A 27,666-nucleotide genomic window follows, 5' to 3' on the forward strand; every position below is an offset into this window, starting at 1 on the left:
GCTGACCAATCAGGAGGCGCTACGCAGGAGACTGGGTGTGAGCTGCTCACAGGGTTTGGTAGCGCTTGGAAAGGGGAAAAAAGAGAGAGCGAGCGCGGTGTAATTCTCCCCGGTGCCGTAACGTACAGCGGGGCGGCAGTGAGGTGATTCGCCGTGGCTCTTGTGTAGTGGGCGGACACCGAGCTACCGGTGTGTCACGTGACGCTGCTGGCCAGATTATGGTGACCGGAGCCCCGCGCCGGCGTCTATAACAGCACGACATGTCTATCCCGTACTCCGTGGAGGAGCCGCTGACCGGAAGCTACGGGGTTGCCGACTCGTTCCCCAAGGACTTCGGCTACGGGGCTGATGAGTCAGAAATGGACGAGACGTCCACCGCGTCAGACAGCAAACCCCGCATCCTGCTGATGGGGATGCGGCGCAGCGGGAAGTCCTCCATCCAGAAGGTGAGGGGCGGGGGGGACCCCGGCAGCGCCTAGAAGCTCCTCCCCCAGCCAGTGCCGGACTAGCGGACGGGGCTGTTCCCACAATGGCTGGTGGCACATCCGTGCTGGAGCCACAGCAGCTTTTGATCCATCCCCAAACTGGACAGACCCCCGTAATAGTCAGAGGGGCCGTCCGGCGCGGTTCTGTCCTGAGATGGAGCTGCGCAGATATCCCCTTTGCTGCTCCCTGAACAGCACGAGAAAGCAGAATCCCCCCTTAGGCTGGGTCACGGGCATATGATGACGGCATATTATGTTGGCGCTGCCCGCCCGTGTGATACGCGGTAACTCAGTTACATCGCCTTAAGCAGTTCCAATCACACTAGCGTCTTGGAATTGCGTAATACGTGAGCGCAAAATAGAAGGCGGCGTGCGCGATCATGGCTCTGTATACTCATGTATACATTACATATGGGCGGTGGTACACGCGGTATCGCTAACCAATGGCGCAGGAAATCTGAACCAATAGCAGGCGCCGCACCGCCTGCGTGAGCGTGCGTTACAATGTCAGCGCGGCTGCACCGCTGTAAGATGCTGTGTGACCGCCTCCAGCTGGATACTCCTGGTACTGGCAGGAGCCGCTGGCATCGCCCCCTTGTGACCTCTGAACACACCGAGGGCTCAGACATACTCAGTGGTGTTATTAGCTGTGATCTGGGGGCCCGTCCGGGCCAGCGGGGGCTTCACAAGTGTTAGTGGGGTCACAACTTTGTCAGATTGCTTCCATTTTAGAGCACTTTTACACGGACCAACTGATGGCTGAAAAATTGCGCAAATGAGCCAATTTGACTGCTGGTTGTCCGGTGTGAAAGCCGGACCTGACCAGGTACTGGAGAGAGATCACTTGTTAGTCGCTCTGCTTCAGCTGAAGGGCAGCGACTAGTCAGTGACTACTCGCTCCGTGTACTCAGGAGTCGTTCATCTATGGATGACTGTGGGTAGTGATTGGAGGCGGCGGGAAGAGACCTCCAGCGCCCCGACTCCAGTCACTTCTGTGTGATGCCAGAGGAGTACTAGGCATTGGGACCACTGTTGGGGGCTTAAAGGGGTTTTCCAGTGAAATACTATCTGACCTATCCTGAGTTGATCAGCTGCGGTCCGCCACTTGGGACCCCAACCGATCAACTGTGCGGGCGCATGCTGTCAGTGCGGCAAATACAGAGGTCAGAGCAGAAATCTCTCTGTGCCGAGCTCTAGTGGCCGGCACTTGTAACTGCAGGCTGTGGTCTCATTGTGTAGTGGTCTGCAGTTACAAGCGACGGCCACTATACAAAGGTCGGCACAGGGACTTCCGCTCTGACGACTGTGTATTTGCAGCGCTGACTGCATGCACCCGCTCTGCTGATCGGTTGGGGTCCCAAGTGGCAGAATCTAGGCAATCAACTACTGATGACCTACCCTGAGGATAGGTTATCAATAGTATTTCCCTGGAAAACCCCTTTAAGCACCTGCCAGCTGTCCCGTGTAAAAGCGCCCTCTCTAGAAAGTAATGGTGCAGTGATTGGTTGCGGGGTCTATGGAGACAAGGGCTGCGCTGAGAATTCCTGCTGTTTACTATACTGTGTATCGCTCCCTCCTTCTTCTCCAAACCCCAGCTTGCTGGCAGTGAATGAAGACCTTTCCTTTCAGGGTAAAAATCAATCCTGTAACTTTTCAGAAAGTGAAGTGTAATTTCCCGTAGGTGGATGGGGGTACACAGACGTCTGGGTGCCGTATCCTGGCTCCGTGCAGCTCAGGGGTCGTACAGAGTCTGTAAAGGGGGGACTCTGTAGTATTGGCGATGCTAAAGCGCTGACGGCACTAGATAGTGCAGGGTAAATGGCATTATGCTTCCCCCAGGACCTCCCTGCTAGCTACACTATGACATAGAGGCTGTAATGTGCTGCACGCCACCACAAGTGGTCGGGCACTGAGCTTCTCCACCCTCTGTAGCAGTGTCCTGGTTGGACGTTGCAGGTGTCAAACAAAGCTGTGGAGCTGCTTATTGTGCAGAGGAGCCCCCTACTGACTACTTGTGGTTGTTGCACACAGGCATTAAAACCTAATATTCATAGTGTATCTAGTGGTAAGGCCCTAGCCAAAGGAAGGCAAGTATGATGCCCTCTGCCCTGCTGCCACCTAGTAGTGCTGGCTGACCTCCTTTAGAGGGGTTGTACCACAACTACAAGTTATCCTGCAGTTCTGAGATTGGGGGTCCTATAGCCCCATCTTCTCATCACTGCGGGGATGCTTCTCCCACCCACAGTGCCATCACACTGATTGTTGGGCTTGGCGCTCCATTCATTTCACTGGCACTGCCAGGAATACCTGAACACTTGGCTATCTCCACAGGCCCATTAAAAGTGGATGGAGCGGCAGCAACCATTGCTTCATTCATGGGTAAGCCCACAGTAAGGAGGACAGGGGACATGGAAAAGCTGTTTCCAGAGTCAGTGAGGGTCTCAGTGGTGAGACCCCCTCACTGATTAGCAAGTTATCCTCAATCCTGCGGATAGGGGATAACTTGTAAAGCCCCTTTTACCCAGGATGACTGCTGGGTGCTAATGTGCCCGACAGCGGTAATCGCTCCGGTGCTTTGAGGGCTCCTTCACAGGAACATGTGACAGCGTAGTACGAGGCAGCAGCCTGCCGTGGGCTCCCCACAATGGGCCGCAGCATGTATCTTGGTGCGTGCTACACTCCGGTATAGTGTATGCTGCCACTGCATACTTGCTGTGTGTCACACGACTGTGTTATGCGGGCGGCACGCAGTTAATTACGCCCGTGTAAAATTGGCCTTACACAGGGGTGATCATCGCTCAGTGATTGCAGGCGGAGCGGGCAGAGATTGTTCATTCACAGTAATGCCCCATTTACCCGGGCCGACTGTCAGCTAAACGACTGCAGGAGCGGGTGACGTCACCGCTAGTTGCTGGCGCTCGTGTGGTCATTTACACGGGCAGATCATCGCTTGCTTCTCGCTCAGCACTCCAGTCTATGTGAAGCGCTGAGCGGGGAGCGTTTACACATAGCGAGGAGTCAGTGATCCTGCAATGATTTTTATGGTGTTTGAACCTGAGCGGTAAACGTATAGTGCATGATGGCTGTGCGTTTACACGCAACGATTATCACACACTTTCATTCGTTTGAATGAATTTTGTGCATTAACCGTCCCGTGTAAATGGCCCTTAGATATTCATGGATGAATGGCTGCTTGTTTTCATGGATCAATGATGATTTTACGGCTGACATGAAGGATCTGATTTATCGCTGATCGTTCTCTGCACGCGTTCGCACTGCTCTTCTATCATACAAACCACGTGATGTAACGAGTGGTTGGCAGGATAATCATGTAGTCCTAAAGGGCCTTGATCCTGGTCCAACCCCTCTAGTAGGCAGAAGTTGTCACAAGCACACAGGAGATGCCGGATTTCAAGCTGCTCTTCTGTAACATTCAGCTTTGATATGTACATGAAGTTGCTGTGACAGCCCTGGCCGGGAGCAGCCGCACTGACCAAGAGCTGGCCTCCATAGCTCAGTTGGGTAGGGGTGATTATTGAAGAGTGGTCTTCACATGAAAGCACACTAAACCTGTTAATTAAATGCACAAAAAGTCATAAAATCGCTTGGTGTTCACACTGTATGTTATATATAGGACAAACGAGAAGTCTTCAATGTGTCAAACAAAAAAACTCTTTAAAGGCGTTGTCAACTGAATAGAAATTGTCTAATAGCCACAGGATATAGCATAACTAGTTAACTAATGGGCGGGGGTCTCAGCTGTCAGACCCTCAACAATCATAAAAAGTGGGGTCTTGAAGGTCTGTGAATGATGTTGTATGGGTCATGCCTGTGCACAACTGTTCCATTCATTTCAGTAGGTCTGCTGGAGATGGCAGAGCGCCGAGACCCGACTATCTTCTAGTCTTTCCTCATCTGCACAAGGAAATAATAATAATAATAATCTTTATTTGTATAGCGCCAACTTATTCCGCAGCGCAGGAAAGACTAGAAGCAATAAGATGAAACTGAAAGGGAGGAGACACAGATTAGATATTAGAAAAAAACTTTCTGACAGTGAGGGTGATCAATGAGTGGAACAGGTTACCACGGGAGGTGGTGAGTTCTCCTTCAATGGAAGTGTTCAAACAAAGGCTGGACAAATATCTGTCTGGGATTATTTAGTGAATCCTGCATTGAGCAGGGGGTTGGACCCGATGACCCTGGAGGTCCCTTCCAACTCTACCAGTCTATGAGTATATTTCCAGTAGTCCAGTTGAAATGAATGGTGCAGCAGTGCATATGTTCCCCTATACACCCAACCATTTTGGAACAATTTGTACTTTTATCTCATTATTTACATGTATAGCAGATCTGACCGGCTTGGCACACTGGGTAGAGACACATGGACTACCATAGTCACGGAGATGGCTACCTGCTCTGGTGCCAGGGCAGATCCCATGTATCAGAACATGGCTTTAGTTATTGGTCACTGGAAAGAAGTATATCCCTGAATAGTGCATTGTCCATGACTTCCTCTCTAGGTGTCAGTGGGGTATAATGTGAGCATCTCCCTCTCTGAGATGTTAGCTGGAGAGCGCTCCTGATCTTGTCCTCCGATGGGCTCTTGGAGGCATATATCCTAGAGTAGTAGGTACAGCATTGAACTCGGCTTGCTATAGAAAAGTCTGTTAAGTGATTCTGTCAAGAAAATGCTGCGCTGGTTTACTTTACCTTTTAGATTTCTTCATGCATGAATGATTTACAGCTGTCTCCTGCCAAATATATCAGTAAGTGCATGTATTCATCATTTGCTGCCTAGCAGGATAGAAAAGGCACCATCACTCAGCCATAATGGGAGGACAGGCTTAGGACGGGAGGATCAGGAGGGTGTCCATACATTCCTGTCAGGACCGTTAGTATCTTTACAAATATCGTGTTTCCGTGAATTTAAGACCCTGTCTTCTATTAACTTTGGCCCCAAAAGAGGCACTAGATCACTGATGTCTAGGAGGCTCGATCCAGGTCCCTCCCGCTGCTCTCCTGCGCTCTGGTGGGGTTCCCGCAGTCCTGGGCCGCCCACAGAAGATCACTTCCTGGTTACAGAATTCATAAATCCCGCCTCCACGAAGTGATGTCTGTAATTGGTTCATAGAGCGCTGCATTGCTTGGCTGAGCAGCGCTCTATGAACCAATCGCAGCCATCACTTCCTGGAGGCGGGATTTATGAGTTGCTTGAGCTGCGGCTCAGCCAATTCATAAATCCCGCCTCCAGGAAGCAATGACTGTGATTGGTTCATTGAGCGCTGCATTGATTGGCTGAGCAATGCTTGAAGAGCCAATCACAGCCATTGCTTCCTGGAGGCAGGATTTATAAATCCCGTAACCAGGAAGTCATCTTGTATGAGTGGCCGAGCATTGCAGGAACTGTCCCGAAGCTCTGTAGAGCAGCGGGAGGGACCTGGACCGAGCCTGCTAGGTAATGCATTTCTTTTTTTCCCCATGTAATGCAACTAGGGCAAATTTTTGGGATAGGGCTTATTTTTCAAGACTCCTTGAAAATCCTACAATGTCAGGGTAGGGCTAATTTTTGGGGTAGCTTTTATTTTTGGGAAACACTGTAGAGAGTCCATATGCAGGTTGGGCACCCATCCATACATTGTCTGCTCTCCATGGACCTTGCACACTGCATGTCCTATTCTCTTGGACCATTGGTCCATGTCAAAAATCATTCTAAAGTCTTTTGTTCTTGAGGGTGGATAGAAACTGGCGCACACTCCAGCTGCGATGGTACCCTCATCAAATGTGACTACTTTCCACCCTGAACCTCAGGTATGTACCGGCCTTTTAGTCCATTAAATATCCCTGGCCTAAGGGGTCAGCAGGGTAACAAGGGGAAGCCCAATGGATATTTAGCAGCCCACCTTCCTGTACTTCCCCAGCTGCTGGCGGGAGATCCTGGATTTGGACCAGCAAATATCCATCTGCTGTCCCCAACACTTGTACAGTCAAAAATCGTGTCAATACGCTTCCTGGCACTGCGCTATACACGAGCGTTTTACCAAACGTTGCTAGATGATTCCTTCTATGTGCAGTTGGTGCACATTCTGTAATTCTTAGATGGGAGGAGGGAGTGGAAAGAACAAGCAGATTAACCCCTTCCCGCTTCAGGGTGTAAGTTGACATCCTGGCAGCAGGGTACTTCTTGCAACAGGGCGTACAGGGCGTACACTTATGTCCTAGGGATAGCGTGAGATCCAAAGAGATCTTGCGCTATCCAGCAGCGGGAGCTCGCTGTCACTGCAATAGTGGGGGTGCATCGGAGCAGCGACCCTCACTGTTAACCCCTTCCCTGCTGCGATCCATGTAGATCGCGGCATGGGAGGGGATCACAGAGGGAGTTCACTGTAAAAAAACAAAACAATCTATGGCAGAATTGATGCGTTTTCTCTCCCTCTCATCATAAAAAAAATAATAAAAGTTTTACAATATAGTCATTGTACCCAAAAATGGCACCAATAAAAGCTACAGTACGCCACGCAAAAAAGAAGCCCTTATACGGCCGCGTCGACGGAAAAATGGAGACGAAAATCCACTAAAAAATTGTTGCGTCCTTAAGGGGTTAACTATGGACTTTTTCTTGAGGTTTAGGCTGGGCTCCCACAACTGTGTGTTTACCTCGTATTGCGCGTGTGCTGTACGCCCATGTGATACGCAGTAACTTGCAGGCAATCGATTACATAGCCTTACATAGCGCAAATTAGCGTGTCTGAAATTGTGTAGTATATGAGCGCAAAATGGAACGCAGGATGTTCTATTTTGCCGCATATACACACGAGATGGAGCCCATTGTTCTCTAAGGGTGCATATATACATGCGCCCATACACAATTACATTACATATGGCCAGCAGGTATATGTGTCATTGCTAAGCTACGACGCAGAACAAATAAACCCCAGGTGTACTGCGCATGACAGCGTGCAGAGTTAGACGCTTCCACAGTGTTCTACGCTTACAGCCAGGCTTACTAACCGTACGGTACAACGCTATGTATTCCTACATATTATCGCGTTTTTGCCTGCGCATGCACAGCGTATTTTTTGAGTTTTTTTCTGAACTTCGGTGTTTTGTATGAAACATTAGTACATACACAAAGTAATTGCGCATGTACTGCGTTCCGAACACACAGGGCTGCACGCAGATAATTTGTGCTAAAATGGAACATGTTGCGTTCTTTTTTACGTGTGTGTGTGTGTGTGTGTGTGAATGTGTGTGTGAATGTGTGTGTATATGCATGTATATAATATGCGCAAGTGTGAATGGAACCAAGAAAATCTCTGTACTTCCATTGAAGCCGTTGACCATGTATTATGCACACATAGTACGCAATCCCAATCCGGTGGTGTGAGTTGCAGTGTATCGGCTATTATATCTGGCACCCTATAATTTTCTAGGCATTGGCAAACACAACCTTCTGATGCGAGAGGATCGCCCATAGCTGGTCAGGTGACTTCTCCTGTCTGATTATATTTAGCTGTCGCTAAAAATATTTTCAGCAGTTTTTTTAACTCTAGTATGTAAAGCCTCCAGCAGCTTCTTCTTTCATCCCTGCTGTTCTCCACCTGCTAGCCAGAGATGCTTCTAAACCTTTCTTCTTCTTGTCGGGTCCCAGAAACAGCGGCCACTTTTAGCAGCAGTAGAAGTATTTTCCCAGTCCCCCAAACTTCACGGAGGTCCCCAGGAATCCTGCATATTTGGGCTCCGTTTCAATGAGCCCAAATATGCATGCACAAATACACAGTATATTTGCACTCACAAAAACATGCCGGAGTGGCCGGCCATAAAACACGGGCGTAAGCGGTTTCTTCTTTGGTCATTCTAATACGCCACTGTTACGACCTCTGTGTGGCAGCGGCTCCTGTAATTGCAAGCACAGCTTCCATTGAAATCAGTGGTAGCTGTGCGTGTAATTGCAGGTGTAGCTCGCATTGACTTCATTAAGAGCTGCACCTGCATGGGTTGGGGTAGTGGCAGGTGCTGCCTGGATAAAGGCCCTTTTACACACAATGATTATCGCCCAAAATGCGCTCAAAACCATCTTTTGAGCAATAATCGTGTGTAAATGTGTGCCCATCGTGCACTTTTCGTACATCGCTGAGTTCAGCTCAGACTAAAATCCATCATCCCGGATAAGATGGACCGCATGCTTGAGTTCTCTGCGGGCAGCGCTGATGACATTCTTTCAGCAGCTGTCCTGCTGGAGAACAATAGTGATGTATTTAGAGATCAGACCACCTGCTGTTCTCTAAACACATGCAAATGAAGTAAGCTAGCTACTAGAGTTGAGGTAGCACCAAAATGATCGGGTCCTCATTATTCGAGTTGAGCTTTTTGTAAAATTTGAGAGCTCTATTCCAGTAAACAACCCCATTGACTTCAATGGGAGACTCGAGCATTTTTGTATAGGACCTGCTGGTTTCCGAGCTTTTTTTTTTTTCTTTTCCCTGTGTTTGTTCTCTCCCCCTCTCCCAAGCCAGCCACAAACTACAGTTGACGTGTGCAGCGGGGAGGGGCCAAAACTGGGGCGGAGTCGAACACGGCGGTATGCTCGCTCGAGTAGCGAGCACCATCGAGTATGCTAATACTGGAACGAGCATAAAAAACAGAAGATTACATTCACTCAGCTCTATTAGCTACTGTTGAGCTTATTAGCCAATTAGTAGCTAATACAAGATGATCGCTCAAAACTCTCAGTTTCTGATGAATTTTTAGTGATCATCTGTGTGTGTGAATGCACCCTAACCCCTCAAATGAGGAGGGGCCACAAAAGTGAGACAGTGGGCCTTGTGTTTGACATCCGTGTTCTAAAGCATTGTTTCTCACTCAACTCCAGTCCTCATGGACCCCCACAGGATTTTTGTAGTACTGCACAGGTGATGTAATTATTGGCAGTGCCTCAGACATTGCCACAGGGGTTCTTGAGATCCACGAGTCATAATTTGGGGGGTATTTAAAGAGCTTATCTCCTATCCATAGTTTAGTGGAAATCTGACCACTAGGAACCCTATTGATCCCAAGATTTCAGTCCTGTACTGGCAGCGTGGCTGTGCACAGTGCTCCCCCAGCAGATTTAGGTGCTTGGCAGTTTCCTGAGGTCCTGTTCAAGTGCATGGGGTGGAGGCACACATGCCCAGCCATTGCTGCACTGGCATGTCCCAAACTACTGGCTACAATTTCGTGATTGGTTAGAGGTTCCAGAGGTCCAACCCCCACTGATCAGCAAATTATACCTTATCTTGTGATTGGGGATAGCTTGCTGAGATGGGGATAACCCTTTTAAAAGGAATCTGTCAGTTTATGGGCTGAAAGTGGGTGATCTGTGGAGTCCAGGGATGTAAGATTTAGACTGGTCTCACAGGTGATAACAGTGCGCGACACGAGAGCACGCAGAATTACGATATCCATGCTTTTCAATGGGTTAATTCACATCTGCAATGTTTTCACTACTGCAATGTGCAAGACTTGTTCTTTTTTTCTCCCCATGTTTCACTATGGAGCCTACATTTCATTGCGATGCATTTTTAACAGTATTTTCGCCCATCACGTGAGAAAATTGTGGGCAGCAGCGATGTGCAATGTTTTACAAGAAAAAGCATCGCTGACGCCATCACATGAGCACATGGGATTTTTGCCGCGACTTTCTTGCTGTGATAGCGTGTTCGCCCGTATGAAACTAGCCTTCTACTTGCCTACCCCGTCGTTCCTCCGGTGTGAGCGCTGAGTGCATTGAGTCGCGCTGCTAATAGTCTGTCTGATCTAATTATATTTCGGGCGGACTACCTAGCAGCGCTGCTCAATGCATTCAGCGGCAACTTCCAGCACTGGCACCGAGGGGGACAAAGGGAAAGGTAAGTATAACACTTACCGTATATACTCGAGTATATACGGTACATCCCCGGACTCAGCGGGTCACCTACATTCAGCCCATTAGCTTAGCTGATATGGCTAAAAGGTGAAAGACTCCATTTAAAAGCACTATTCTAAAGCTAGGTCCCCACATTGGGCAGTATGTACTAAGCCTGGCATTTCCTGGCCTTAGTATGATTTCCCCCGGCACACAGGTGACTGACTACATGAAGAGGCGCACATCCTGGCGGCTCTGTACGCCTTCACAGTCCTGACCAGGTGTACACTAATCTCGGCAGTCCTAGGCGCTGCGCCGCCTCTTGAAAGCCCCGCCCCCTTTGAATAAAGTGGTGAGGCCAATGTAGACAGAAGAAAAGTCCTTATGGTTTTGCACAAGAGGCGCTTGAGCAAATATTTGTGACTTGTGTACACCAATATTTTTCATAAGCCTGATGTAAACGTGCCCCATGATGTTTCTACTGCGTTCTTGATCTGCATGTCAAGTGGACACAAAAAATGCTGTCTGAAAACCGCACGTGTTTACCACGGAACGCGCCGTTACGTGACCCAGTTTTCAGCAGGTGAAGCGCATCAAAATCCTCAGAGGCCAATCGGTTAAAAACAGTGTCAGTATTTTCTGGTAAATATGGACAGGAAAAACTGTGTACAATTGAACTCTGGGGTACCCCGTACAGTGCTTCAGGGGGAGCGGGGAATATCTGAGATCTGTGCAAACACCATAAAGTAACACGCAGCCGTAGAGTCCGTAAACTACCAGACGTCGTCATTTACCAGCCCACAAAGGGGGACTGTAGTGAATAGGAGCACATCAGCTTCCATCCAAGGAGCGTACAGACTACTTTCCGATGTGACGTGTACAGCTGTCCTCTTCCTCATAGCATGCAGTGCAAGATCCATTCAGGCTGGGGTCACACGCGACGTATTCCCAGCGGAAATCTTGTGGATTGGCCACAGCAAAAAAACGAGATTTCATCAGGAAAGCGCTGCTTCAAAACCTGCGTCACTTAGCCATGGGTTTTGGAGAAGCTTGGCCGCAGGCTTTTCCGTTGCGGCCAGCACTCTCATAGAGGAGAGGGCGGCTGCAACAGGAAAAAAAAAAAAAGTTAACATGCTGCGGCTGGGGAATCCGTGCTGCAGCGCTGGCTTCTGACGGCTTTGTCGCGATGGATTGGTCGTCTCGTGTGGACTAGATTTTTGACAAATCTCGCCCACATGGCTGGCTAATCCCGGGATTAGCGGCCGCAGCGAAATGCCAGACAGAATTCCTGCGACAAATCCGCCCTGTGTGACCCCAGCCTAAGAGAGCATCTCTGCACTAGCCAGCTGCCCCTTGCCAGGACGTTCGGACTTGATCCTGTGGAGAGCTGGGACCTTTACATACCATCCTTTTAGGATGGGGTATATCTCTGCATTTGGCTTTTTTTTTTTTTTCTTTGTCAATCCAGAATCTGCTTGAGAGCCTAAAGGCTCATTTACACGTAACGATTATCACTCAAAATTCATTCAAATGAGCAATAATCATTACATGTACACACTGCACTTTTCTGTAATTCTTGTGCAATTGTCTGAATGATGATTTTAAGGTGAACTTAAAATCCATTGTTAAGCTGCAGAGAGATGAAGTATATCTCAACAGAGCGCATGCGGTGTTCTCCACAGGAGTAGGGAGATTACATTGTAGTCTGCTGGCAGCCAGGAGGAGAACAATGCAGCTGTGTGATTAATCACATGCTGCGCTCTGCAAACAGCTCCTGGAGGCCCTTTTACATGCAAATGAAGAGAAAGTGTTAATGGCCATTACTGGCCATTACCACTTTATGCAAAAAAAATGCTAAAACTTTCAATCTTTCAGTCATTTGAAAGATTATCTTTGTATGTAAATGGGCCTTTACTCCTGGCTTAATGACCCACTACATACCCTTCATACCTCTGTACTGCTGCAGATAGACTGCAGCTCTCTGAGCTCCCAAATCATCTCTATTGCCCCTCCTTCTGTAAAGAAAACCTGTTTTACGAGTTTGACTCTTCCTAATGCTACAGCAACAAAGACAACAATCCCAGAAAGCCAAAGTTTATTATTATACATTAAAAGTCCATATAGTAAGAAAAAAACCTAAAACAGACACTAAAACAAGGCAGGTAATTCCTCATATGTATATTTCATAAATAAATACAAGCTAATAGCATATTTCCTTGAAAATAAGACCCTGTCTTATATTAATTTTTGGGGGATATCTTATGCTACTTACCTAGCAGACTCGGTCCTGGTCCCTCCTGCTGCGCTCCAGAGCTCTGGCACGTTTCTTGCAGTCCTCGGCCGCCCATGGCAGATCACTTCCTGGTTACGGGATTCATAAATCCAGTCTCCAGAAAGCCATGGCTCTTATTGGTTCTCGAGCGCTGTCCAGCCAATCAATGCAGCACTTGATCAACCAATGCGATGAACCCTACTTGGGCTACATGTCGAAAGTAAGTTATAATAATGTGGCTGACGTCTTTGTATATTCATGACCACTGCAGCCAATGTCCTGCTAGATGCCGCCCTGAACAGAGCATCAGCAATGCTGTCCCATAAATAGGGTGTGGCCCATCTTCAGGATATCATTGGGCCAGGAGCCAGGTCACATGACGCACCGCTGCAATGAGGAAGACTAGTATACTTGGACAGGTAAGTATATGGGGAGGGGGTTGTGGGAGGTATTAGTAAAAGAAAATATGATGTTGGAAAACCTTGTAAATGGTCTTCATAAATGGAGCCACACTTCTGGATCTGGCTTGTGACGGTTTGTCTTCTGCCCCGCAGGTGGTGTTCCACAAGATGTCCCCTAATGAAACTTTGTTCTTGGAAAGCACCAACAAGATCTACAAGGATGACATCTCCAATAGTTCTTTTGTCAACTTTCAAATTTGGGACTTTCCAGGACAAGTGGATTTCTTTGACCCGACCTTTGACTATGAAATGATTTTCAGAGGGACAGGAGCATTAATTTACGTGATTGACGCCCAGGTGATTGTCTATGTCACACACAGATGCATCCTGAGAAATGCATTTTGTTGTCTGTTCAGCGAGGCCAAACTTAACGAATGGCAATAAGTCATGTTACTACTAACATCTATAGCTTTTGAGCATGTATTTTCCATTTTGTATACTTGTCCGTGTGCTGCTGCACTTAAAGGGACAGTTAGTAAACTATTTAAAACTGTATATAAACTTCATAGTGTTACTGAGTTTAAAGTGAGACAATATTGAAGAATAACCTGAAGTGGATAATTAAAGGGCTTAGTCCATATAGGCGTCATAGAAGAGCGTAGGGAGCTGCAGTGTTATCCATAGTGGACAATAGAGAATTGTCCTAGCTGTGTATTACCATGTTCCCATATTCATTTTTGCCCAAAAAGAGGTGCTAGGGCTTTTTTGGGGGGAATGTCTTATTTTACCTCCCAGCAGGCTCGATCCAGGCCCTCCCTGCTGCTCTCCAGAGCCCCGACGCGGTTCCCACAGTCTTTGGCTGGCCACACAGGATCACTTCCTGGTTACGGGATTCATAAATCCTGCCTTCGTGGAGTGATGACTGTAATTGGTTCTTCGAGCACTGCTCAGCCAATCAATGCAGCGCTCAAAGAACCAGTCATAGCCAATGCGTCATGGAGGCGGGATTTATGTATCCCATTACCAGGAAGTGATCCAGTGTGGGCGGCCGAGGACTGTGGGAACTGCATCGGGGCTCTGGAGAGCATCGGGAAGGACATGGACTGAGCCTGCTGGGTAATTTATTGCTATTGACTTTTTTTTATATAATGTATCTAGGGCTTATTTTTGGGGAAGGGCTTGTATTACAAGTCTCCCCAAAAATCCAGAAAATCATGCTCATTTTTGGGAAAACACTGTATATGGTTTGCCTTTTATTTGAATAGATGTCTGGTAATACTACATTTTCCCAGTATAGTGGCTGGGCAGCACGTTCCCTGCTGATATCTCCTGATACTGGAAATCGAACGGACCCCCATTATAGTTAATGAGAAGCAGTTTGGTTCCACATATGACACAGCCGATCAGCCAGAGGTGCAGGAAAACTGAATCCGCTAATGCTGATGTGAACGAGCCGTAAAACGTAGATCTACCAAACACTGAGAAGATCGACGCATGCATTAAACTGTAGAAAAGTGACGCAGAATCATTTGTTGGAGTACAGGAAATCTACAGGTCTCTAGGGCTTTATTTGGAAGATTTTTTTTTTTTCTCTTTTTGAAATAATCTTTTTTTACAAGCCTAATATTAAAATATGCGCTCAGGCAAGCACTGTGGCTTCTTGATTACACAACACCATGTATTGTGTAGCATCTGTGCCTTGAATTGCAGCTCAATCCCATTTACTTAAATGGGACTGAGCTGCAAAAAGGCCATGTGACCAATGAACATGACATCACAGGCCTTAGAAGAGGGCTCATTGCTTGTCGACACGCCACAAACCCTTTAAGTAGCTGGGGGTGCTGGGAGTCGGACTCTCACTAGTCTGATATTAACCCTTTCCGATCCACTATCTGACGTCTGAAGACATTCTGATTGAAGCCTGTACAGCTCCGAAGTCGGAAGACGTCGGGCAGGGTATTCTTACTGTATATTACTGGCCGCTCTGTTGTTGGGGGGCCTCTCTGGCATGTCACATATTGCAGTACTGGCTCTAGCCAGCAGATGGCGCCATTGTATAATGGCAGAAAGAGAAAGCTCCCTAGGAAACCCTGAATCTCTAAAATTGGATTGCAAAGGGTTAATGACATATCCTGAGCATGGGTCATCAATATTTAGATTTAGTGAACAATGACTTACAGTGGGAGGTTATTCATGCAGAATGCTATACTTGTACACTGTAGGGGTGACAAGAACTCTGCCACCATTGTGGCCACAATGCAGGTATGAATGCAGCCTATGGTAGGTAAGGGTTTATACATGTAGTACTTGTTCCAAAAGGCTAGTGACCAGTTGAGTTGGCTGTACAGCACAGCTTAAAGGGGTGGTCTCGCGAAACCAAGTGGGGGTATACACTTCCGTATGGCCATATTAATGCACTTTGTAATATACATCGTGCATTAAATATGAGCCATACAGAAGTTATTCCACTTACCTGCTCCGTTGCTAGCGTCCTCGTCTCCATGGTTCCGTCTAAATTCGCTGGCAGCTTGCTTTTTTAGACGCGCTTGCGCAGTCCGGTCTTCTCCTTTCAGCACGAGCCGCTTCAGTGTGCTCCCCGCTACAGCTCTTCTGCGCATGCGCAGACGAGCTGTCACTGCTCGGGAGCGCGCTGGAGCGGCCATTCTGTACTTTCCTCTGTTAGAGGAAGGTGCAGAGCCGCCCAGCTGTCCGGAGAAGCCGTCCAGCTGTCCTGCCGTCCAGCTGTCCAGGTAAGTGATGGGCCGGGGGGGGCTGTCGCTAGGCCGGGGGGGGCTGTCGCTGCGATGGGGGGGCTGTCGCTAGGCCGGGGGGGGGCTGCCGCTGCGATGGGGGGGGGCTGTCGCTAGGCCGGGGGGGGCTGTCGCTGCGATGGGGGGGCTGTCGCTAGGCCGGGGGGGGCTGTCGCTAGGCCGGGGGGGGCTGCCGCTGCGATGGGGGGGCTGTCGCTAGGCCGGGGGGGGGCTGCCGCTGCGATGGGGGGGGCTGTCGCTAGGCCAGGGGGGGGGCTGCCGCTGCGATGGGGGGGGCTGTCGCTAGGCCGGGGGGGGGCTGCCGCTGCGATGGGGGGGCTGTCGCTAGGCCGGGGGGGGGGGGGCTGCCGCTGCGATGGGGGGGCTGTCGCTAGGCCGGGGGGGGGCTGCCGCTGCGATGGGGGGGCTGTCGCTAGGCCGGGGGGGGGGCTGCCGCTGCGATGGGGGGGCTGTCGCTAGGCCGGGGGGGGGCTGCCGCTGCGATGGGGGGGCTGTCGCTAGGCCGGGGGGGGGCTGTCGCTGCGATGGGGGGGCTGTCGCTAGGCCGGGGGGGGCTGTCGCTAGGCCGGGGGAACTAGCGCTGGGCCAGGGGGGTAAGTGATGGGTCGGGGGTGATGTTCACTGACAGGTGAAGGCCCCGGAGCCCAGCGCTGGGCTCCGGGGCCTTCACCTGGGCTGAGGGTCTAGCGCTGGGGAGCCGGGAGCGTAGCGCTGGGGAGCTGGGGGCTAGCGCCGGTTACCTGCTGCCTGGCGGTGGGTGACTGGTCGGCGGTTTCGCGGCGTCCGGTTGCCATGGAGACACAGCTGGCAGCGTCTCGGGAGCGCGCACGTCGGGCTGCAGCGAGCGACGGGGAAAGAGCCGGCGGCCATCTTGGGGAAACTTTTATAAGTTGCTGAAACGCTGGAACGGTAAGTACGAACCAGCTAGGAAAGTCATTTACAGGGGTAATTAGTAATGTATGTTTAATTGGGGGGACTGGGCAAAAAAAAAAAAATCACTGCTTCCTCGAGACATCTCCTTTAAGATGCGTTGCTTAGTACATAGGTACACTCCCACAACTAACTTGCCTTTTTACTATTTCCTTGCAGGATGACTACATGGAAGCTCTAGCAAGACTTCATGTCACAGTCACCAAAGCCTATAAAGCAAATCCGGACATGAATTTTGAAGTTTTCATTCACAAAGTAGATGGTTTGTCTGATGACCATAAGATAGAGACGCAGAGGGATATTCATCAGAGAGCTAATGATGACCTGGCTGATGTCGGACTAGAAAAACTCCACCTAAGGTCTGCAACTGACCGTGTATTGCCACTCATGCTTTGCCCTAACAACTTGGCAGTGAGCAGAGGTGGCAAAGAATTTCAAAAGCTTATTCCGGGAGTGCGCTGCCCAATATAATTTGACGCTTACATTAATTTTTTGTTTATTGGGAAGGGGGTAAGATAGTCATATACATTGTCTATTCGTCTCACCTCCATTCAGCCGATCGCTCCCTCACTAGACCCCATTATAAACATACATACACTCGGTTTGGCCAAATAAAAAATTAGGGTAATATTAAGGTTTGGACCTCTTGCAGCACTTCTCTCATTTGAGAAGAAAGAAATCAGACCTGTTTATATCCAGAGTATTCAATCCTAGTTCTTGATCTCCTGATGTTAAAGGACAGTCATGTTGGCGTCATACGTATTAAGCTGTCATTATCAAATGATCTTCTGTTTTAGCAACTTTTTCCATCCCTCCTTGTTGAGCATGGCCACCAACTATTAAATTGGCATCCTTTCCTTCTAGGGTTGTGTCAAGAGCTCAGCCTCTATTCATATGCCCTGGTAATCACAGCTACAACTGAATCTATACCTAATGCAGCTCTGAATTTAAAGGTCCCTGACGCATATACCTATATTACACTCAAGCTCAGTACTAACATCCAATCAGGTTGAATCAGGGAACCCAAACAACCAACGAGGTTGAATCAGACAAGCCAAACAACCAATGAGATTGCTGGAATTGTGAATCAGAACCAATGAGGTTGCTGGAATTGCTCCATAGTGCCGAACTTAAGTGTAATATAGATATGTGTCCCTGACTAAAGACTTTTTTCCCCCCATCCACAGGACTCAAGATGGCAGCTGTCACATGCTTTTAGCCATGTGACCACTTCATTAGACTGTCTCAGTCTTCATCCACTTTGGTGAAGATCAGTAATTAGAATCTCCTTTATCAATACACATTCTAGATGCGTCCAGTTACAATTCAGCTCCTACGCCAAAGTGGACCGCCCGAAATCACATGGATAAATCATGTGACTGCTGCTATCTTGCATCATATATGAGCAGCCGAGGGCCTTCAATACAGAACTATATTAGACTGCATATGCCAAATATAAGGGCTCATTCCAACTAGCGTAATTTCACTGCGTATTATGCGCTGAATGGTCTCAGTGAAAGTATATTGATTTTTATAGATGTGTGTGAAAAAGAACGCAGCATGTTCTATTTCACCATGTATTATGTGCAATAGAGCCCTAATGTTTTCTATGGGTTGCGTATTAAACGTTGTACATGCACAATACATTGCGTATGTGTGGCGTTGAATACAAAACAACCCTATGAGACAGAGCGGGGAATTAAAAAAAATAAAATAAAGTCACATTGCACATGACAGTGTCATGCACCATGCACAATGGCTGACATACGCAGCAATGACCAGCTCACACAGCTGTCAAACTCTGTGTGATACATGCAGCGTCTTGCGCATACGGCCCTGGTAATGAGGTTTATGGCGTTTTGGAAATCTTTCATAGAAAGTTGTCAACCCCTTTATGGTTGGTGGGGGTCCAACAGCTGGAATCCCCACTTGTCATGGGAAACGTGGTCCCAAATGTCCCCGATTGAATGGAGTGGATGTCGAGCTTTTGCACTGCCACTCCATTCACTTTAGTGGGACTGACAGAAATGGCAGACCGCTTGAACTTGGCTAGTCTCATTGAAATGAATCCAGTGGTGGTGCGTGTAGTCACTCCTCCTTTCATTTGGAGACCTTCAGGAACCTCATTTTTGTGATTGGTAAGGGACTGACTGCTGGGACCCCCACTAAATCCGTTATCTGAATAACTTCTTTTAGTGGTACAACCCTTTAAGGCTGTAGCCTTGAAGCTTTCTGCTGCTTTTAGAAGGCGAATGCTCATACAACGCAATTAGAGCTGGAAGAAACCTGCGATTTAGAGCATTTTTGTGTCTCCGATTTGATCATGTCATTCAAAGGCATTGTCCCATCAGGACCCCCATTATTCATAGGATCTATTGGGAGGGAGGGAAAATGGAAGTGTGGCAAACACTCCTTTAATCCTGGCATTCAGTGAGTAGTATTAGCTGTAGCATCTTGATGTGTGTTTTAGCTTTACATAGTCAACCAGTTTCCCTGCTGGTGGAAATAGCTAAAGGTACCTTCTTTACTGGAAACAGCGAATTCGAGCGATAGTCATCCTTGTACACTTGCGACCGAAACGCTCATTTGTTGAAGTCGCTTGGGTTTTAGTTCACCTGAAAATCAGGTGATTGTTGGGCCGTATAAATAGGAGTTGTTCAGTCTTTGAGCGACTGCCGGATTACTGTGTAAGGAGGCGGGCGGCCAGAAAGCTCCCAGTCCAGGGAGAATGACTGTGGCATGACTTATTGCACACATGGTGCCATGTAGCTATTCTAACCACCTTACTGCTCACGTCTGGCATCTCCTGTTGTGTCAGATCTGCCATTGGTGATTGATCTGTGATTGCACTAATGAAGTAACCTTTGTCTTTTCTTGCAGCTTCTACTTGACAAGTATTTATGACCACTCAATATTTGAAGCTTTCAGTAAAGTTGTGCAGAAACTTATTCCACAGTTGCCAACACTAGAAAACTTGCTAAACATTTTTATATCTGTGAGTATGTTTTGTGCAGTCTTATTTCCTACATATGTAAAATTGTGGATGCCCAGGAAGTGATGATGATAGCTGTCTGTGAAATATTAACCCTTTTAAGGTTGTTTTTTTTTGTTTTTTTTTTGCGCACTTTTAAAAAATCATAATTTTCATTTATCCATACATAGCTGTCTGAGGACTTGCTTTTTTGTGGGACGAGTTGTATTTTTAATGGTACCATATAATGTACTCAAAAATCTTTAAAAAGTTCCAAGCTGGACTTGCATTTGCAGAACAGCTTCCGACATAGGACTGCTGTCCTGCATAATGTAGCATACATGTGTTGGACGTCGCCCTACATTGGAGCTATGTAGTTGGATCTTAATGTGAGATGGGGTCCAACACTGGATTGGAAGGGTTAAATGTGATACAGGAGTAGGGGATGTAGGACAGCCTAACCAGGGCCACATAGTGGCTCAGTGGTTGCCTTACAGCACTAGGGTCCAGGGTTCATATCTGACTAAGAGCATCATCTGCACGGAGTCTATAAGATCTCTGAAAACTGAAAGAAAACTCCCTTTAGGAGCTGCAGATGTTGCTATCACGGTTATTTTCACAGTGTGTATATATAATATAGATATATATATATATATTTTTTTTTTAGGGGAAATTGATCTTCAAATATTTGCCTTCACTATAGAGAGATTTATATATTTATACCAGTTTGCTTATATGTTTCTTTCTTATGTCTTCCAGAATTCTGGCATTGAGAAGGCTTTCTTATTTGATGTGGTCAGCAAGATCTATATTGCAACAGACAGTTCTCCTGTAGACATGCAGTCCTATGAGTTGTGTTGCGATATGATTGATGTTGTAATAGATGTATCTTGTATATACAGGTAAATATATATGCTGCTCCTTGTACAAAGTAGGAATGTGTATTAAAGCATATAGGGTTTCCGGAATGAAAACGGTCAGAAAAAGAATACCTTTTTAGGGGTTTTCGGACTAAAACTATTGATGCCCTTATACCATCTGCCATTTGGGACCTCCGCTGATCAGCTGATGAGAAGATGCTGCAGATGATCACAATTGCAGCTCTCTCCCACGCACTTCCATGGGAGCTGCACTACCAGACTGCACCACGGATGGTGTTCTGATCATTCTAGCAATCCACAGCAGCTGATTGGTTTGTGGGGGGGGGGGGTCTTAAGTGATAGACCAACTTGATGACCTGTCACATGCCTAGATCTGAGGAACAATACTGTTCCTCTGTGTTGGCGGGACCTATTCCCATATACTGCCACTCATATATTGTAACATAGCTGGATTCTTCCTCCTGTTAATACTTTTTGTTTTCTTTGCATAGCTTACATGCTGAGTGTAATGGGACTGCGTATGACAAGGAGTCTATGGCAATTATCAAGCTCAACAACACAACCGTTCTCTATTTAAAAGAAGTTACAAAGTTTTTGTCGCTTGTTTGTATTCTTAGGGAAGAAAGCTTTGAGAGGAAAGGTAAGTGTGTGGCTGTGTGGCAATAAAGGCTGCATCTTTGCTGTACGGCTAAACCTTAAACAAAGCTATAACAAAGTTACTCCACGTTGGGTAAAGGTCTTCAGGCACATCCTTTTAATAGAATTAATTTTGTATTTGTAGTGAGCATTTGTAACCTTGCAGTTGCGAGGAAAAAAAATGAGTGAATCCAATGTAACTCTGGATTTTTGCATTGATTTAATGTTAATTTGGTCTGTTATCCAACTATATACAAGCTAACTAAAGCAATAACTTATGGCCTATTTACATGGGATAATTATTTTTCAGAATCGTTCAAATTTCCGTGTAATTGCCTCCAGTGAATGGTGGTGGGAGAACGTTCCCCCGCCCGCTCCACCTCCATGACGGCAGCACTCTGAGCGATCCTAGTGATACTCGCTCCTGTGTTACAGTACAGGAGCTAGGATTACTGGGACCTGCTGTCGGGTATCGTGTGACCAACAGCTCGTCCCATCCCGTTCTGTCGATGGAAAAATAAAAACACTCTGGTCCTGGAATGTGGCACCACATAAGTCTTTTTGTGTTTTTAAAAAAATGCTTAAATTGGGCAAAAGTGGTAAAACATAATGAAACCTCTATACAGTTGATGTTAACATAATTGTACTGACCTATAGAATAATGTTAGCATAATATTTATACCACATAGGGAACACCATGAAAATAAATGGCAAAAGATGATTGCTTTTAATCATATTGCTTCTAAGCAAAAAGCAAATGTATTCAATACATTCATATGTGCCACAAATTGGTTCCTATAAAAACTAGAACTTGTCCCACAAAATGCAAGGTGTAATTCAGCTATTTTGACAAAACATAAAGATATTATGACCTCTGCAACATAAAAGTAGATACAATTTACTGGATCTTCAAGACCTTAATTGGTTCTTTGTCTAATATACACTTATTATATAAAAAAGAAAAGCAGGCCCCTAGAAGTTGTCATTTTGCTGCAAGACTCAGCATGAAGTTACATCTCGGCAGACCTGCAAATGATCAGAGTTGTGGTGTAATTAGATGTGCAATCTTGCCACCTGAGGCCCCAAAAGTGGTTCCATACTTGGCTTAAAAAAAGGCTCCTTTGTAGACCTTGTTGATCACTAGACGCCTCTACGACACAGTCAAAGAAATTTCACTAAGTTAGGGGTTTGAGAAGTTGCACATTATTGAAATTTGAGAAGCTGGATGGTTACATTGACTAATTGTCCACCACCTGGGCCATTCTGACCAGATCGTTAGGAGGTGTTGGCACCATGCATGAGGACACTCACACGAGGCGACCAGGCTCAGGATGCCCTCGATAGACCACCAGCAGAGAGGATGGCCTAATCGTCCGACAAGCACCATCAGCTCCTATTGTTTCATTTTCTGCCATCCAGACACAGGTGGCTCCGTCGTTACAAGCCCCTTTGTCTGTTGGAACAGTTTCCAGGCGCTTGGCTGAAGGACATTTCCTCTTCTGGCACTTATTACGTGTATTGCCTTTGACACTCCCCCACTGTCTCCTCCATTTCCAGTGATGTCATGAACAGCGAAAGTGGATTGCTATGGAGTGGAATTGGTGACAAATCCAGGTTTAGTTTGGACACTAATGGCGGCCATGTTTGTGTCTGGAGACCTAGGGGTGAGCACCTTCATGCTGCCTTTGCTGTAGATCAGCACACTCCCCACACTGCTGATTTGATAGTCTGCATCCAATCTAGGGGCAGTACAACAGGGTACTAGAGCCTCCATGCCAGCCTGTCTCACAAATTGGAGAGGCGGCCCAACAGGGTACTAGAGCCTCCATGCCCGCTTGTATCACATCTTGTATCCAAGCTAGGGGCAGCACAACAGAGTACTAGAGCTTCCATGCCCGCTCTATCACATCTTGTATGCAAGCTAGAGACGGTACAGCAGGGTACTAGAGCCTCCATGCCCGCCCGTATCACATCTTGTATCATAGCTAGAGGTAGTACAACAGGGTACTAGAGCCTCTATGCCGCGCCTGTATCACATCTTACATGCAAGCTAGAGCGGTACAGCAGGGTACTAGAGCCTCCATGCTTACCTGTATCACATCTTACATCCAAGCTAGAGACGGTACAGCAGGGTACTAGAGCCTCCATGCCCACCTGTATCACATTTTGTATCGAAGCTAGAGGCGGTACAACAGAGTACTAGAGCCTCCATGCCCTCCCATATCACATCTTATATCCAAGCTAGAGACGATACAACAGGGTACTAGAGCCTCCATGCTCACCTGTATCACATCTTACACCCAAGCTAGAGGTGGTACAACAGGGTCCTAGAGCCTCCATGCTCACCTGTACGGTACAACAGGGTCCTAGAGCCTTCCTGCAAGTGTTCATTTTTCCACAATAAATGATCCTTTTGCTCTGGTATTGTAATCACTTACTTATATCAATGTTACAATCACACAGAGAAACTTTCATTTGATTGCGACAACTCCTTCTAGGGAAGAGATTGTTTTTTCACATTGAGTATATTTACATGAGAGAGAAATTCAAAATCTTTTTTTTTTTGGTTTCCAATAGCATTGACCTGAAAGGGTTTAGGAAATCCTAATCTTGAAACCCGAAGTCTCAATAATGCTTCTACAGGCATCATAGATGAATGTTAGAGCACCTGTATACTTGGAATTGCAATATAATTGGGTATGGGTGCGCGAATGCATGCGCCTATAGTGACCAGTAGGCTCTCCATAAACACGGCAAGATAGAACAATAATAGAGATCAAAAAAGTCATATGTAACCCAAAATGATACAAATAAAAACTATAGCTCTTGACGCAAAAAAGCCTTCACGGAGCTCTGTCCATGGAAAAGTAAAAAGGTTATGGGACTTTGAATGCAGCGATGTAAAAATAATTGTAAATCTCCCCCCCCCCCCCCCCCCCCCCTCAAAAAAAAAAAAAAACGGGGTGGCCGTGGGGTTATTGTGCAAAAGTGGGGAAAACCTGAAAAAAAATTATAATAATTTTTTTTTTTTTTTTTGGTATCGTAATCGTACTGGCCTGCAGAAAAAATGTATTGTCCCTTATGCTGTATGATTTGACGCTGTAAAAAAAAACAAAAAAAAAACAATGGCAGAATTGATGTGTTTTCTCTCCCTGCTCTCAAAAAAAAAAAAAAACGTTTTACAATACATTATATGATATTCACCCAAAAATGGTACCAATTAAATCTATAGTTCGCCATGCAAAAAAAAAGCCCTTATACTGCCATATCTTCAGAAAAATAAAGTTTGTGTTTTGTAAAGTGGAAATGAAAATCCCCCAAAAATCATTGTCCAAAATAGGCCATGCCCTTAACCCTTAATGATGCAGCCCTTTTTCTTTTTTTCCAGTTTTTTGCTCTCCCCCTCCCTTTTAAGAAAATCATAACTTCTTTATTTATCCATGGATGTCGCAGTATGAGGGCTTGTTTTTTGCGGGACGAGTTGTATTTTTCAATGGTGCTATTTAATGTACTGAAAAACTTTAAAAAAAATTCTAAGTGGAGTAAAACGAAAAAAAACAACAAACTTCCGCCATCTTTCGGTGCATCTTGTTTCTTCAGTGTACAAACTGCAACAAAAAAGACATGCTAACTGTATTACTGTATTCTAAGGGTCATTAAGATTAGTACGATAACAAACTTATAGGGGTTTTTTTTGTTTGTTTTGCTGTGCTACTTGTTACTTAATTTTTTTTTCCAAGACCTTTTTTTTTTTTTTTTTTTTTTTAAATTTGCTACTGGCATCCTCTACTCGCAATAACTTTTTTTTTATTTTTCTGTCAACATGGCATTGCAAGGGCTAATTTTTTGCGGGACGCCCTGTAGTTTGCGTTGGTTCCTTTTTGGAATATGTAAGATTTTTTTGATCGCTTTTTAATGCATTTTTTTTTCTTGGAGACTGGGTGACCAAAACAGCATTTCTGGCGTTCTTATTTTTTTTTTTTTTCGGATGACGTTCATCTTGTGGGGTAAATAATGCTTGATACATCTGACTTTTACAGATATAGCCTTACCAAATATGTATTTTGTTTTATTTAGATTCTTTTATTGTAAATATGGCAAAAGGTGTGTGTTTTTTTTTTTTTTGTTTTTTTTTTAACTTTCATTACTTTTTTTTTCCAACAGTTAGTAAAGCGTTATTCACGATCTCCCTTCATACGTACCTGGACCCTGCAGGACGTGAACGTACGGGAAGGGGGCGGTTTTAAAACATTAATGAAATGTTGTGTTTTTTTTTTTTCTTTTGCAGGGTTAATAGACTACAATTTTCACTGCTTTCGAAAAGCCATCCATGAGGTATTTGAGGTTGGGGCTTCCACACATAGGACCTTCAGCCATCAAGCCAGCAGTCCAAATCTCAATGCAGTGACTCACAATGGCACACCTGCCAACGCTGTCTAGAGTAGAACCTTGTGGACTTTGCAACCAGTAGCCCAAGTGCACCGCCTGGCACTTGTGAGAAGGACAGTGCAAGAAATACAGGGTACTACAGACAGAAGAAACTTGATGGAATTCCATGGTCTGCTGTGCAACATCCTCTAAATGTCTGATCATTGTGACTTGTTTGTGTTCCCGATTCACCTCTTTTACATATGAAATGGATCTTTTTGGTTTGGATTGGTTTTCCCTCCGGTAAATATCAAGAGCAGTATATGCATGTGAAAAGACGCGTGTCATCTTACCAGGGATTTCTTTTTTTCTTTTTTTTTTTTAATAAATACTGATTTCACTGCATATCTTTTGCCATTATTATCAAACTTGGGAATCACAAAAATACGCACCGACTTTGGGCTGTTCGGTTCACAGAACACAACTTCAAGACCTTGCAAACATTCCAGAAGGAGGCGCACTCCTCTGTCTGAGAAATAGACTGGCATCAATCAAGCGGGGAAGGACCTTCTGAAGAAATGCACATAAGCTGAGGAGCAGCAACTTTTTGCTTTTTAGAGACAATTGGAAATAACACTTGGGAATATATTCCGTAGTTTTTTACCGTATCGCTCTTAGGCGCACACCTCTATACACAGATCTAGGTCATCAAACTTGCAGTTCTTCAGCTTAATTCCAAATGCCTTTTTGGGCTTGTGCCTATAATATATATAAAGTTGTTTTTTGTTTTTTTGTTTTTTTTGTTTTCTTTTCCTTCGATTTTGAGGTTTGTTATGAAATAAACTGCACAGTAAAGGGTGCCATATTTGGTCTTGAATTTTCCAGGATATTGAAGATCGTTTTCCTATTTACAATATCAAATGTTGCTTTCTGTGATTTAAATAATGTATAATAAGGTGCAAGCGAATTATAAAGAGAGAGCTGCTAATAACTGTACTGATTCTTGAACTGCACGCTGATATTTTGGTAACGTTTTCCATCCCTTTGGGGGCAGTGTGACTCGAGTACTGACAAGAATTCTTGGCCCTTCTTCACCCTTAGCCTAGTGATGGGAGACACTGGTTGTTATGGATGTGCTGCCTAGCATCAGCTAAGTACCCTAGCTTACCAGACAAGTCACCTGTTGGAAGGGAAAGGCACCTTGGCAGCCGTCACACTATACCCCATTCCCCACCTCAAATTGCAATAGTAATCATATTTTTCTAACAAAAACCATTATGGTGAACCTGGGTTGGGGCGACCCCATTCTTGGTTTCTGGCCATCACTTCTAGTTTTAATGGTCATACATTGGCTGATTTAATTAATTCCGTTTTGGTATATGGGACTCATTGATTACTGCTATTGGTAAAGATTAACCCTTATTCACTAACACTACTTTTCCACTAATCACCAATCATTTACACATGCAGTAATTTTATACGTTTTGGGTGTGGCACTTCTTACAGTTTATAACTCGGATTACTATTCTGCTTTCTTCAATCCACTGGTGTATTCTAGTATGGTGGTCATTCCATAATGTTGCACCTCTTGCTGTACCAAAGGCCCTTTCTTGCTGGATCATTATGTAACAAAGTGCCACTGTAACGTGTCTTCATGTGAACCTCTCCAGAGTACATTGATCAGTGATTTGGGGTATCTTAAAATGGACCAGAATGAAAGTCGACAGAAAATGTAGGGGGGGAAACAACTTCTTAATTTCCTTTTGAGTGGATAATGTATAACAAGGGGGTATCCATAAACATATTTACTCATGGCAGTTCTCCTCTTCCCAGATCTCATCTAGCCTGCACCCCTCTTAGTGGAACATTAGTGGCTACAGAAAGTGGTCTCTAACTTTTCAAGAAGTCAGGTATTCACATTGCCTTGTTTTTCTACAAGTATAGACGTTTGGCACCTTCTGGTGATTGTGACTCGCTTAAAGGGACACTATCATTATATATTTTTTCAAATCATGATCTATAATTGCTGTTTAAAAAGTAAAAAAAATAAAATAAAATTTGAAATTGA

At 45.9% G+C, this 27,666-nt stretch overlaps 1 protein-coding gene across 1 annotated transcript; it reads left to right on the forward strand.

Moving 5' to 3' along the window:
* The first annotated feature begins 34 nt into the window (after positions 1-34).
* Positions 35-27,666, forward strand: RRAGC (Ras related GTP binding C). The gene is made up of 7 exons (XM_066574771.1): positions 35-446; positions 13,195-13,398; positions 16,902-17,101; positions 19,623-19,737; positions 20,473-20,615; positions 21,086-21,234; positions 25,519-27,666. Exons 1-7 carry the CDS (start codon positions 261-263, stop codon positions 25,668-25,670), a joined length of 1,149 nt encoding a protein of 382 aa, XP_066430868.1. The 5' UTR covers positions 35-260; the 3' UTR covers positions 25,671-27,666.

The sequence above is a fragment of the Eleutherodactylus coqui genome, chromosome 1 (genome assembly GCF_035609145.1).
Source record: "Eleutherodactylus coqui strain aEleCoq1 chromosome 1, aEleCoq1.hap1, whole genome shotgun sequence".
Lineage (NCBI taxonomy): Eukaryota > Metazoa > Chordata > Amphibia > Anura > Eleutherodactylidae > Eleutherodactylus > Eleutherodactylus coqui.